Genomic DNA, 14392 nt, shown 5'->3' with positions numbered 1-14392 from the left:
TTTTATAGTTTTTGTTATGGCTGTGAATCCCAAACTGAAGCTTCACTATTTACAGGTGTCTGGAAACACAAAGAAAATGCCCCAAATGGTAATAAATAGCTTATATTCATGAGTTTGATCCAAATATTTATCACCTCAGGAAAAAGTAAAACATACCCAAAAAAGAGTCAATGCTTTTTTCACTTGCTTCCTTTGTGAGACAAAAATTCAGCTCAACAGTTTCCAAAAAGCCTGTGCAGAGGTACTGTACAATCTTCCTCTGATAATCCTTTTTTCAGCCAAGTTTCTAACAAATGCTTCAAAGTCTCTCCTATGCCTTGTTTTATTTGTCCCTGGTTAATTCTGATCATCATTAGAAGAAGGCTTTGCCTTCCCCCACCCTGCCTTTGCAAGAGTTAGAGGTTCTTCTGTAGCAGATGCAATATTATGTAATTGTTAGAGGTTCTTCTTCTGTAGCAGATGCAATATTATGTAATGGTTTCCTTTTCAAATTTCATCTCAAAAGAGGTGTTTCCTCATCCAAAACTTCCTTGCCCTAGTGCTTATCTTTCTCATACATTGCTTAATTAGCTAACATAGTCTGATAACAACAGCAAAAGACAGCCAGATATTTGTGTTGTGTGACATATTAGCATTCCCCTTTCTCGTGTTTGTGGTAAGGTTCTTAATAGGGTTTCTGTTAATGCAGAATTTCACATCCTGTGAATGTGCACTATTAGACTTGAAAATACATGTACAGACCAATTTTTTTGTTCAGAGGTAAAACTTGATAAAATTAGTATGGTTTCCATCTCAAAGAACTCATTTAGCCTCTCTCTTCCTTTCTGTGTTTTCACATGTTCTCTTGTTAACTCTAAGGCAAGGAAAATCTCTGTTGCTTTAGCTTGGGTGAAATTTTAAGGAGACTTTCCCAGCCTGTGTGACCCAAATCCATGTGATGCTACTGAGCACAAGAGCTTGGCCATGTTCTGCTAGGGCCTATTTGCTTTAAGAGTAAAGCAAAGTTCTGATTTAGAGCATTTACCGTGAAAAGGGGAGGAAAATGCCAGGTTCCTTATGGTGTGAGGGCAGGCGCCATTACAGACACCTAGCACCTCTCTTGTCCATATGCAATATTCATTATTGCATTTCACAGAGGAGCCGGATCTAGTTTTTGACTGCAAACATCTAGAGATTATCATGTTTTATTGAAAAAAACTATTAACCACAATAAGCGTTAATTTTCAGACGCTTTATTCCGACGTAAACCCAGCGCACCGGAGCCGCTCACTGCCCCTGCTCCCCGCGCTGGGCTGAGAACGGGCGCCCCAGCCTGGAGCGCCACCTGCTGGGCTCGGCACGGCTGGCAGCCCCGCTCGCAGCGACGCCTCAATGTCCTTCTTGGAGGGGCCCCAAACTGATTCCACTATCTGAAGCGTGGCACTGCCGATTACAGCGGGACAAGGATTTCCCTGGTTCTGCTGGCCATTAAGGATGATACAAGCCAGGATGATGTTGGCCACACGCTGGTTTAGCTGGCTGTTGACCAGTACTCCCAGGCTCTTTTCCACCAGGCAGCTTTCCAGCCACTCTTACCCAAGCCTGAAGCATTGCACGGGATTGCTGTGACCCAAATGCAGGACTCGGCACTTGGCCTTGTTGAACCTCATACCATTGGCCTCAGCCCATTGATCCTGTCTATCCAGATCCCTCTGCAAAGCCTCCCTAGCCCCAAGCAGGTCAACACACCCACCTAACTTGGTGGTGTCTGCAAGCAGACTGAAGGTGCATCATCCATCAGCAGGAAGGAAGATCTTGGAAAAGAATGCATTGTAGCAGGATGCATCAGATCTGTCCATCCTTAGGTGTCTCATACATACCAGTAGATTAAGGGCAGGCCAGAAAAAAAGGACATTTTTCCTCTGGCAATACTTAAACAGCACCTCCAGTGTCTCTACAGTACCAACACCCTTCAGTGCCTCTACACAGAAGAGTTTGTTGAACAGTGATTTTAACCAAGAGGAGCCACACATTCATCTCCTGCAGTATTAATACACATGGAGCTCTTGCTGAATGAGTCTTGGTTCCGAATCACCAGGAAATCAGATGTGAATGCTACATGAATCTATAGAAATGGCCCTGAAGAACGTGAAAATCATATTTGGAATGTGGGAAGAGGCACAGTGGGATTCCATCCCTCCTTATGGAGCTGCACTAACTCCCACGCAGAAAATAACAGGAAATACTGCAAGAGCTGTAAGAAGAAGTCTTAGCTTTAAAGAGATGGTTTTTAATAGGAAAATAATGCTTTGAGGACACTGAGACAATGACTTGTGGCAACTTAAACTTGACATTTCCTTGTGGAGAAATTCCTGCAAAGTGGCATGATAGATGTTGTTTCCCATTCCCATAAAACACAGTAACTTGCCAAGGAAAAAAACAGGGACACTGAGCTGGGGAAGATCATTGATCTGCTCCAAACTGTACCAACTTTGTGCTTGCCAAGGCACTTGTTCTGTGAGAAGCATGAAGCAACCATCCTGCTTTGGATGGCTCCTTTGATTGTGTCATTTCTTAGCAACGTCAACCACTTGTTTAAGGAGCGGGTGTTCATTAGGAAGTGAATGTTTTCCATACTGTTCCTAAGACACATCAGCCTCAGTCCTGTATCACTATTTTTCAACAACTAGGCATTTTTGATGCAGTGGCCTCACCCTCTAGCTGCTGCTACCGAACACGAGTTTGGATTTTCTGTTGAATCACTTCGCTTGCTGGCAGCAGCACCACTGGAGCAGCAGCAGGGCAGCTGGATGCCCATTTACAGCCCATCTGCAGCCAGATCCCTTTTCCAGAAAGGTGTTCAAAACCCACCTGCTGTGTTCAGACACCAGCTGAAGATGTGATGTCGCAATAAATGTTACCATTTACATATCTTGCAAGGGATTTCTCAGCAGCACTCACATTCCCAAAGCCTGCCTCTTTCTTTTACTGATGTTTGTAACACACCTGGTTTTGCACTTTACCACCACCTTTTAGATCAGTTTACGTTTCACTGAGGGATTCCAGGAGCCCGGTGCCGTCGGTGCCGCTGGCGATAGCCCCAGACGTCCCTCGGGCGGGTGAGGACACCGGCCACCCCTCACGTCCTCGCGGCCTTTAAGAACACGGGACACGAGCAGCGCCAGGAACGTGCTTCGGGCACGGGGCAGAGAGGCTATTTGTCAGGCGCGGCGGTAGCTCCGCTGCCCCGGGAGACGGGCACCAGGGGCCCAGTGAGCTACGGTGGGCGCAGGGAGCCGGGAAGCTCAGCCGCAGTTGCTGCAGCCGCCCGCCCGGCAGCGAGGGGGCGCACCAGAGCCCCGCCAGCCCCACCCAGGTGGAGGGAGCGACACCCGATCCCGGGCCTCGGGGACTCCAAGTGGCCCCGGGGCGGAAGCTGCTCAAGCAGGGGGCGCCGCCACGGTTCCGGGGAAGAGTCGCGCCCGGTCGCTCTCCCGCCGCTGAGCGACCCCGGAGGGAGCCGGAACAGCCTCTCGTGACCCCCCCCCACCCTCCCGCACCCCCTGGCGGAAGCGGAAGGCCGACTTGGGCCGTCATGTGACCGGGATGCGGAAGCTCTGCAATGGGAGGGGGGGCAGCTTCCGGCGTCGGCCGGGCTGGAGCGCGGAGGTAGTGCCGGCCGCACCGAGCGCTGAGGCCGGGCTCGCATCCCGCTATGCGAGAGACTCCGAAGCCCGCAGGTGAGACGTTGCCCAATCATGATCTTCGGGAGGACGCACAGCCGTCGGGCCTGGTTCCGCGGGCCCGCTATGAGGCGGGGCGGCGACTGAGGCCTTCCCTTTCTCTGCCGCGCCGCTTCCTGGCCGGGGCGGCACTGCCCGACGGGCCGAGGAGCCGCGGGAGGCTGGTGCTGGGCCCGGGCCGCTCCAGACAGGGCCGATCTGCTCTTCTGTCCGCCGCTCGGCTGCGGGGAGCGCCGGGGCCAGGCTGGGCCTGCAGCCGTGGTTTGTAACGCCCCAGGCAGGGCCCCACCGGTGCGTCCGGGGCAGCCTGGGCTGTAGCGTTCTGAGGCACTGCCAGGGGAGATAGGAGAGTGATTAGTTCAGAAGCTAGGGTACTGAAGTAACTACCTACTAGTAATTCTTTATTTTATGCACTGGATGTTGCTGCATGAAGACTAAATATATTTTTTTATTCATTATAATATGCCAACTTTATTCTTCAGGGTAAGAAAAACGCAGAAACAGAACAGGTTGTAAGAGGAGGAAATGAAACTTCCCTGGAAAAACGAAGTTTCTTTGCCTCGTATGGCTTTATTAACACAAACCTTCACTTACATTTTGATGGCTTTGGTTTTTATGAGAATTTAAAGTATGTTCAAGTGTCTTCCCATCTAGAACATTTTCAGGGGTGGCACGCCTAGGCCTTGCAGGAACATGACAGTGTAGACCAGCAGTAATTATATAAGGTTTATAGACACTTTTAAAAATCTCAGTTGAACATATCCTGAAGGCTTGCATCTTTTGTAGGCCAGTATTGAAAAATAGCACCTTAAATCTGAGAATATATCCTGAAAGGTAGTAAAGAACTGGATAGCAAAATCTGATTAAAAAGATAAAAGAAGTAGAATATAGGCTGGGCATATGATAGCTATGTGAAATACTGAAATAATGTTCTCAGCTTGTTTGAAGTGGTACAAAAATAAACAGCTGAACTGGCAAGCTTAGTATTCTGTTGTTCTGTGGAAAAACATCAGTAGCTGGCTTGGTCTCCTGAAGTGGATTGGTTGTGTGGGTTTGTAGCAGGACTCATGTGCTGAGGAAAAAAACTGAGGAGTGCTGAAGACTGTAATTTAAAGGTGGTCTTCTGCTGTTGTGTGGGTGACAACTTGAAGATCGGCTGAAGCACAAGCTTTTCAGAGGTTTCTTTTTCAAGGAAATAATTTTAAAGTCTGCTGTTTCTAATCCTCTGTCAGACTCATTAAATTGAGAACCGTTCAGACCACTGAACAATGTGTATTGACAATCACACAGATTGATCTTGGACTGGCTAAAAGTGGTTATGTGACAGCTGGGTTATAAATGTAGCAGTGGTCAAGTTCCACATTCCCCCCTAAGGTACAACAGTTTGTGATAATTCACTTCTGATAAGCTAATTACTGTCCTTAGACTTTTTATTTCACCTGGCAGGTTGGGAGATGGTGCTGTTTTTTGGTTTGTGCCTTCATGTAAATTTCCATGCACTTCTGTAAATAGATCTCAAGAAGCTAGTTCAAGGATGTGTGTGTATCTTATCAGAAGCTTAAAGTGATCCGTGAGGACTGGAGGTGAGGACTCTTGAGGAGTAATGTTTTGCGCTGTAAAGGGCTTTCCTCTGTTGTAACACTTAATCAAAGGCCCTGAAGTGGTGGTGTGCTGGATTTAGGTTGCATCCTCAGTCAGATTCTGCCAAGATCTTCACCAAGATGCACTGACTGCTCACCCACGATGTATGTGAGGTGATATTTGTAGGAAAACTGCCCTGTGCCACCAAGTGTTTGAAAGAGAAATTACAGTTGACTGCTTCTTGTATCTGAGGATACCGAGGTAATTGGAAGATGCCTCTTAACAGATTTTTCAACCAGTGAAACAGTCATGATCTATGAAAATGCAGAAGCCAATGTGACTCTATATAGCAAGCTATGGTGCTCAGCTATAACATTTTTAGTCATTTGACTGTCCCCCAGTGGGAGCTTTATTCAGTCCTTCCTGTCCTCCTTTCCACAGCATTGAAAGTCAGTGTAAAATTTGAAGAGAGAAGGTAACTGTGGTCATAAAAAGAACGTTTTGAGGTTTTGGTTTTACTGTGTTGCTGTGATTATTTCTGGTTACAGATGGGTTTCATAAATGACAGGTTATTCTTCCCAATGTGTTTTCTTCAGAGACCTTAATAAAAGAGTTGGTTTCATACCATGCTTCTAGTGAAAAATTAAAAGGAAATGTAAAAGCATAATCTTCAGGGTTCTGCAGAAGATGCCAGTTTCATTGCTTACAAGGAGCTTGGGACTGTATTAATTGAAGAATATTCATGGCTTGCTGACTCCTCTGCTCTCTTTTCTATGGAAAACCTCACTATTTTGTAGGATGACAGTGAACAGTCAGTGTTTGCCTGTGGTCCTTATGCTTGTCATCCTTTTCTGGTTCTGAATCTTTGGGGAATGGAACACTGATTTTCTGGGGGGGAATGGAGGATAGTTGTCAAAAATAGGAGCTAGGAAACAGATCAGAATGGTAAGAAAGGGATTATGTAACCATGAGCTGTTGATTAAAAGGGAAGTGATTTATGTAATCACTCCTCTGTAGCCTGCATTTTGTGAGCTAACCCTGCTGCTTTGCCTGCACTTAGCAGTCATATGTCTGTGCTGGTGTGCCAGCATTTTAACACAGTGCACCAAATGAGCAGCTTTCTATTGAGGGTGGCATAACTGTATGGAAAGTACTCTGGTTTTTGAACAGGCTCTCCATAGCTGGGAGTCATAATCATGTTTTCTCAATTCCATATTTCCATAGCTGTGCTTTTAATTCAGAGTCTTCCAACTGTTTCTTTGTAATGCAAATTCTATTTTTGTACCATAATAACAAGGTGATTTAAATTGCATATGCACTGCCTACTGATTTACCAGGTATTCTCTTGGGTGTGCAGCCCCATCTGTTAAAACTCTGATGCTTTCCCATTGAAGAGAAACAGAATTTGACACAGGAAAACTGCTCACTGTTTCTTCTGGAATTCTGTTGCACTGTATGCTGTTTGTAGCTCCTGCCATAGTTGATGAGTCCTCTTGGACAGGAGAAACAAAATGTGCTGGCATAGCAGTTTGTGGCCTCAGTACAACTTTCAGAAAAGAGAGAAGTGAGATGGGTTGGGAGAAACGAAAGTATCATAGTATCATTCAGGGTTGGAAGGCACCACAAGGATCATCTAGTTCCAGCCCCCCTGCCATGGGCAGGGACACCCCACACTAGATCAGGCTGGCCAGAGCCTCGTCCAGCCTGGTCTTAAACACCTCCAGGGACGGGGCCTCGACCGCCTCCCTGGACAACCCATTCCACGGTTTCACCACTCATGGTGAAGAACCTCCTCCTCACATCTAGCCTGAATCTCCCCACCTCCAGCTTCATTCCATTCCCCCTAGTACTATCACTACCTGAGATCCCGAGAAGTCCCTCCCCAGCCTTCCCTTCAGATACTGGAAGGCCACAATTAGGTCACCTCAGAGTCTTGTACAGTAGTAACAGGTTCCAGAAAACACTGAGTTCCATATGAGTCTGCTTAAGTGTTAAAGAAATGGTGTAGAAGGAAATTGCAAGATCAGTTCTTTACTAAACAGAATTTCTGATTTTTTTTCTTCTTTTTTCTTGCAGCACAACACTAAATTTGTAATGAAATGGAGTCTGGGTCAAGCTCTTTTCGAGTGGAATTTCCAGATTTTTCTAGCACCATACTGCAGAAGTTGAACCAGCAACGCCAGCAAGGACAATTATGTGATGTATCCATTGTAGTTCAGGGCCATCTCTTCAGGGCCCACAAAGCTGTTCTTGCAGCTAGTTCACCTTACTTCTGTGACCAGGTTCTCCTGAAAAACAGCAGGCGAATAGTCCTGCCTGATGTGATGAATCCCAGAGTATTTGAAAACATTCTTCTGTCCACCTACACAGGCCGGCTGGTAATGCCTGCTCCGGAGATTGTTAGTTATTTGACAGCAGCAAGCTTCCTGCAGATGTGGCATGTGGTGGATAAATGCACTGAAGTGCTAGAGGGGAACCCAACAGTTCTGTGTCAGAAGATGAATCATGGCAGTGATCATCAGTCCCCGAGCAGTAGTAGTTACAATGGCCTTGTTGAAACCTTTGAGCTTGGCTCTGGAGGACAGACGGAATTCCACAAAGTGCAGGAGCTAAGAGATGGCGAAAATGAAGAAGAGGGCTCTAAGGATGAACTGTCGTGTCAGCTGACAGAACATGAGTACCTTCCCAGTAATTCTTCAACAGAACATGATAGACTTAGCACTGGAATGACAAGCCAGGATGGTGAAGAAGGAACTAGTGATAGTGCAGAGTATCAGTACACCAGACCTTTGTATAGCAAACCCAGCATCATGTCTCACAAGCGGTGGATCCATGTGAAACCGGAAAGATTTGAACAAGACTGCGAAGGAGTTGATAATCCTTATGATGAACACCAGGTTTCTGAATCCATGAATGCCATTCAGGCTGACCATTCAATCCAGTCTTCGGGTGTTGAAGACTTTCATATAGGTGACAAAAAGATGGAAGCAGAATTTGATGAGCAGGCAGATGAAAGTAATTATGATGAACAAGTTGACTTCTATGGCTCTTCTATGGAAGAATTTTCTGGTGAGAGGGCAGATGGAAATATTAGTGCCCACAGGCAGGATCTAATGATAGCAGCAGGCTATGGTGAAGGCATTGAAATGGCTACAGGAATTAAAGAAGAAACATCTCTTACTGGATTCTCACATGCTGATAAGCTGTACCCTTGTCAGTGTGGAAAAAGCTTTACACACAAAAGTCAGAGAGATCGGCATATGAGTATGCACCTTGGTCTTCGACCTTATGGCTGTGGTGTCTGTGGTAAGAAATTCAAAATGAAACACCATCTTGTGGGCCACATGAAAATCCATACAGGCATAAAACCCTATGAGTGTAACATCTGTGGGAAAAGGTTCATGTGGCGGGACAGTTTCCATCGGCATGTGACCTCTTGTACCAAGTCATATCAAGCCTCTAAAGCTGAGCAGAGTACTACTGAGATGAACTAAAGAGATCCATGCTTACATTTGTTTAGTAGAGTAAGCAGAATAAACTAATTATGCAAATAAAGCTTGGTACTTGCTATTGTAAACTCTCACAAAAACAAGTTGTGCTGATTGTGCTGGTATGAGCAGACCAAATTTTTCTATTATTTTCCACAGTATTACTCCAGGTGGTCAATGTGTGAAGTGCAGATGGTTAATCTGAAAGGTTCCTGCAAAATGAGGTCTGTATGGTCTTAGTAACATCAATTGTAATCACAGCAGTGTTTAGAAACCCTCTTGGTTTTTTTCCTAAGTCTTACAAATTCACAGTAAAACCCAGCTCTAAATTGACCTGAATCCTGCAAATGCTTAGTTGGAGCAGGAATTCAAGAAACCCTCTTACAAAAAAGAGAAGTAGAATGACCAAACCAGGTTATAAGAGTCATATTTTAATGAAAAAAAAACCAAAATACTAGAATTCCACCTCTAACTGGAGACTGCCAGCATACTTAACTTGCATCATTAGGTAGTCTGCATCATTACCTGCCTGGACATGGTCCTGTGCAACCTGCTTCAAATGAACCTGTGTTAGCAGGAGGGTTAGATCTGAAGAGGTCCATTCCAACCCCTACCATTCTCTGATTAAATAGCCTTTGTTGTATTGCTTAGTGAAAGGCTGTGTTAAAGATAATTTGGCTTTCCTTTATCCTTCATTCTTTATCCATCATCAGTACAACAAATGTCTAATTTGTGCTGATTGTTATATAGAGTCTGTAAAGCACTTAACTAGAGTTGAGCACTATATAAAACCTCAATCTGTGTTAGGTATAATTTGTCTTTGCTCTAGGGTCTAATGCTGTATGACTCTTGGCTTGACTTGATTTTGACTGCTGCATCGTGAGAGCTTCTAGAAGTGTGTGTCATAAGTAAGTCTTGTCCAAAACAAACAAAAAAGTAAGAGATAAAATTTGGTACTTATCCAAAGTATCCTAACATTTAAACTGTATGGTGGCTCACTACAGTAGCAAGTACCAAACCTGGTGGATTCATGAATTGACTTTTTATTGGTACAAATCTTCTCTCTAGTTTTAGAAACCTCCTTCAAGACAATTACTTAGTCATTGATAGGTATTTATATTTTCAATTCTTTACTCTTTGAATAGTAAGAACTGTATTACAGATTCTCGGTACTGAACTACTGTGACTGGTTACATGTGATCACAAGCAGCCAGAGTTGTTTACCTCTTCAAATGAAGTTGCTTGTGGACAAAAATACAAAGTATGGTATTTGGATCTCTTAATGGTACTGCAGAACAAGGTACCATGCTCATGTCCAAAGGCTGGATTTTTGCTGGAGAGTGGCACGTCTGCTTCATTAGGATGAGGATCTAAGTGCTAGGCTCTCACTCTTGGAGATAGATGGAGGAGTGTCTCTAGTTCTGAGAGATGCTGCCAGCTCTGCAGGTAGAGTGAATACATCAATTGTAAAGATGGCAACAGGATTTGGGGGTTGAAATCTTAATACAGTCCTGTGCAAAAGCAATTGGCCCTTTTTTGTAGTTTACTGAAACTTAATATAATAAGGAAAGAGCCTTTAGAGCTTACACAGACTATATTAGAAAGGGGTGATGTCCAAGTACAATGCTGGTAACACAGTGGCAAAAAGTTAACTGGCATGAAAGGCCTAAGCTTGTCTGGCCACAGTTTGTGTATTAGCTGCTGCAATACACAGGATAATGTACTTGAACAGATGACCCTGTATGGTGAAGCAAAACCACATGAAGGTAATTACTGGTTTTGATGCTTTTTTGAACACCAGTTACTAACTGTCTTAAAATGCAGCCAAACTGTATCTTGAATATGAATGTCTGGTACAAGCTGGGGGTTTATTACTCAGTGGGCTGTAATTACTGTAACTTTTTTTCTGGCATTCTACTTAACAAACTTTAATTTTTTTAAGAGGCTCTTAATCTTCTAATGCTTCAGATATTTTTCCTATGGAATTTTGTTAAAACAGATACTCCCAAATATGATGAACCCATTGCTGGCAATGGGCACAGATGGTCAGCGCCACAGAGTTCCTACTCTTAGCACTTAATTGAACTCGCCGACACGTCACGGTGGCCAAATATAACCCTTGTAATCAAGGAAACTGAACAGGGATTTCCTCACTAACACTGTAACCTGCTTAATGTATAGAAGCACTTTGTATTTAAAAACTTTAAAAAGGCAAAAAAAAAGAAGAAAAAAGGCAAACCATAAAACTTTATAAGTATGTTTTCTAAACTTAGAAGTTATATTCCCTTTATGGTTTGTTTACACACTGCTAACACTGTCTTTTTTAATATAAAAATAATAATTATTATTATTGTAATGTTTGCCTGTTTACATGAGTGTAGAGAAAAGGGTTCTTGCACTCAGTGGCCCTATTTTTCCATTCTCCAAGGCCTTACTACATACAGGGTGTCATTTCTGCAAGTACCATCGTCACATCTGAGGGAAGGTAGTCTCATACTCATTTCCAGAACGATCTGTATGTTAACATTAGTTCTCAACCCCTTTCAAATTGTCACTTCAGTGTTGCATAAAAAGGTTAAGGGTGCCTCTTCCCGTTTAACCCTAAAAAAGGCTGGTCAGAAACACCAGACTGAAACCCATGGTGAAGCGAAAAAACAATTTCTGTTAAACCCAGACCATCCTACAGAGCTGCCAGCAAAACTTGTTTCTTTTACCAGCTTGGAATGACTTTCATATAGGACATTTCAAAGTTAAACATTACTCCTCTTTACAGTTAGATTACTTTGAAATAAAGCTTTAAAATAAAATGTACTGCGAGAGACACTTTAAAGGTTTTATAACAGGTCCAGTAGATCATATTATAGAACCATGTCCTTTTTTTAATGACTTAGCATGAATAGTAACTTCTTAGTATTTGCCTCTTACTGTTTTACCCCATATTATGACATTGTCTTGGAAGTCCAACAAATGTTCCTTCGCTGATTTTGTAGCACTCAAGTTTCTGATGTTAATTCATATTACACCAGGTGATTGCAGGAAAACGCTGATCTTTTCACAAGATCTAGTTGAGAGGGTTGGTCATTTAAGAGAAGCTTGAGATACAGGCAAAACAGTTGACTTTTGTTGTTTTTCTGATTTTAATTTATTGCCCTTTGACAAACTTCTCATCACTTAATCGGGTATGGGGGGGGGGGGGGGTAAGATAACAAAATTACTTAAACACTCATCTCCCTGCCTTTGTAGTCTGCTTCACTTGTTATCCCTGAGAGTTGCTGTCAGCCCCTGCCGATTTTTTTTTAGTGAGGTGAGAAATCACACAGGAGGTTGGGCTTATATGCATACTGACTTGTCTGATGCTCTTCACCTCATCCTGGGTATTGTGTGCAGCTGTAGCCTGGTCAGTGTTGCTGTTCACAGTGGCACCAGGTGATGGTCTCTTCAGGCATGTGCCTGTTCCAGCTTAGGTCTTCTGTGGGCCTCTGTCATTTCAGAGGTGTCCTTGCTCTGGCATGGCTTAGCTCTAGCCCAGAGTCCCCTGAGAAGTTAATCTCCTGAGGTGTGGAGTGTGTCTCTGTACATGTCCTCAGCATCTTTGACATCTGTTTTCCCAAGAGCAGCTCTTTGGTTTCTCTGTCTTTCCCCAGGAGTATTTTCTCCTTGTGTGTCTCCCCACACCCCTTGTTAACAACTGCCACTCTTTCTTAATTGGTTTTAAGCAGAGGCACTGTGCGTACCTCTGGGTGAAGTTTGGGCATGCAGTGGATCATTTGCAACCTTTCAGTGCAGGCTAAAACCTGTTTTGAGTAGCACTGGGCAGCTACAACTTCTTGCCACATCTAACCCTTGCAGCCCCCTGCTACTGAAACTGTACAACTTGTATGGCTTGACACAATAAACCAAGATATGCAGGTGCAGCTTCTGCCAAGCTCTAAAACATTGTTACTGGAGTGGCCTTGTTCAAGATACAAGGAATTGTTTCTTGTTTGTGGGCAGGAGAGAAGCAATCCATATATATATATATATATAATGAATTCATATGTATTTGATAAAATTCATTAATCTTCCCTTAAGCTTCATCACCTTTAGTGACAGAGCTTAGAAACATCTCTGCAGCTTTATATTGTTTGCTGTTTGCTGTAGTAAAGTGCATGTCTTCTGAAAAACTGAATCAGTGTACACACAGGAGGCTTTCAGAATTTCCTACTGCTGTGAATCCACCTATTGTCCTGTGAGTGGTAAGAACACTTAATGATACTACAGCTAATTTCCTTCTCATTCCATTTTGTAACTAAGACATAATTACCATGGAATCTGGAACTGCCGTTCTCATAAATCCAGCTCTTAGCAGGGTTAAGATCTCTGCTTAGCTCTGTATCCTTGGCCCTTTTGAGGGAGGAGGTTCCTATTTCACACACCACTGTTTGAGGTTTGTTATGTTTGCTTTATGAGCAAGCAGGCAGACTGTAGGAGGTACTGTCAGTACAACTTCTGCCCTTTGCTTTTTTTCATCTGAGGAGTTTCTGGGGTTGCGAAACTGTTTCCTGTATCAAAAGCAAGGCGGATGATCAAAGGCTGATGTATTTGGTTTCTCCCTTGATGTCCCTGTATCACTGAGCCTGAAAGAAAGGAGGCACATCAGGTCTTGTAATTTCCACACTTCTGTGCTGGTGCCAGAAAGGTGACCTGTCTCTGAATTATGAGAGCCTACAGCAGTATATTGAGTATTTTGCTTTAAGAGAATTAGAACCTTTCTCAAAACAACAAAGGAAAGTTGGGGGTTTGTCCTTTAAATGCTTCATTGGATAGCTAGGCTTCTTCAGCTGTGAGGTGTAAACTGTCAGTGCCCATGGGGAAGATGCTGGAAAACAAAATGCTCTATTTTCAATGTGATTAAATTGTAAGTTCTGATTTTTTTGCTTGAAGTCTGTGTCTGTCAGTTGCTGCTCCCTTTTTTTATTATTCATGAGTTTCCACATTTCTTCCAGAAATGTAACTGTTTATGCAAGTCAAGTGAATCTTCCTTAATGAGGTATAAGTTTTTATTCTAAACAAGTCATTTATAATAGTAAATTTGCCTATCTTGATATTTTGTGAGATGTTATGCCTGTATTGCAGAGGTTGGATAGTTTTGTCTATAAATATTGCTGTCCTAATTGTACAGCATGGTTTTAATTTAATGTTACTGTTCAATATTTTCTTCTTATAGAAGAGTCCCATGCCCCCCTTTTTTTGTATAACATGTTTTAATAAATGTTATCTGTCAACTTTGTAAATGTTTTCTTAAGCTTGAATGAAAGGAATGCATGTCTAGTACTAGTATTTAATATTTCACTTTTGCCAAAACAGTTAAGTGCTCAAGCAAAAGTACAAATCCAAAAGTTGTTGATATATAAGTTTATTAAATATATGAAGAAAAAGTCTTATCTAGTAATGCGTCTTCTTGTAACACCGAGAACATGTTTAGTGTTTAGAAAACACTAAACTGAAATCTGATGTTTGCAACAGTAAGTTCATCAATTTGTGGAACCAGGCTTATTTCTTTTGTTGCTTAGGTCATTGGTTGCCACATTAGTCCAAATTTCTTCTCAGTGCTTGTTGCAG

The 14392-nt window shown here is 43.2% G+C and overlaps 1 protein-coding gene across 1 annotated transcript; it reads left to right on the top strand.

Moving 5' to 3' along the window:
• The first annotated feature begins 3616 nt into the window (after positions 1-3616).
• ZBTB43 (zinc finger and BTB domain containing 43) lies at positions 3617-14064 on the top strand. The gene is made up of 2 exons (XM_068155704.1): positions 3617-3719; positions 7380-14064. The coding sequence occupies exon 2, from the start codon at positions 7403-7405 to the stop codon at positions 8795-8797; it is 1395 nt and encodes a 464-aa protein (XP_068011805.1). The 5' UTR covers positions 3617-3719; positions 7380-7402; the 3' UTR covers positions 8798-14064.
• The last annotated feature ends 328 nt before the right edge of the window (positions 14065-14392 follow it).

This window comes from Melanerpes formicivorus, unplaced genomic scaffold (genome assembly GCF_026170545.1).
Source record: "Melanerpes formicivorus ecotype bairdi unplaced genomic scaffold, bMelFor1.0.p_v2 SCAF_33, whole genome shotgun sequence".
NCBI classification, from domain to species: domain Eukaryota; kingdom Metazoa; phylum Chordata; class Aves; order Piciformes; family Picidae; genus Melanerpes; species Melanerpes formicivorus.
The sequence above is the reverse complement of the archived record's forward strand: the minus strand, read 5'-3'. Positions and strand labels throughout refer to the sequence as shown.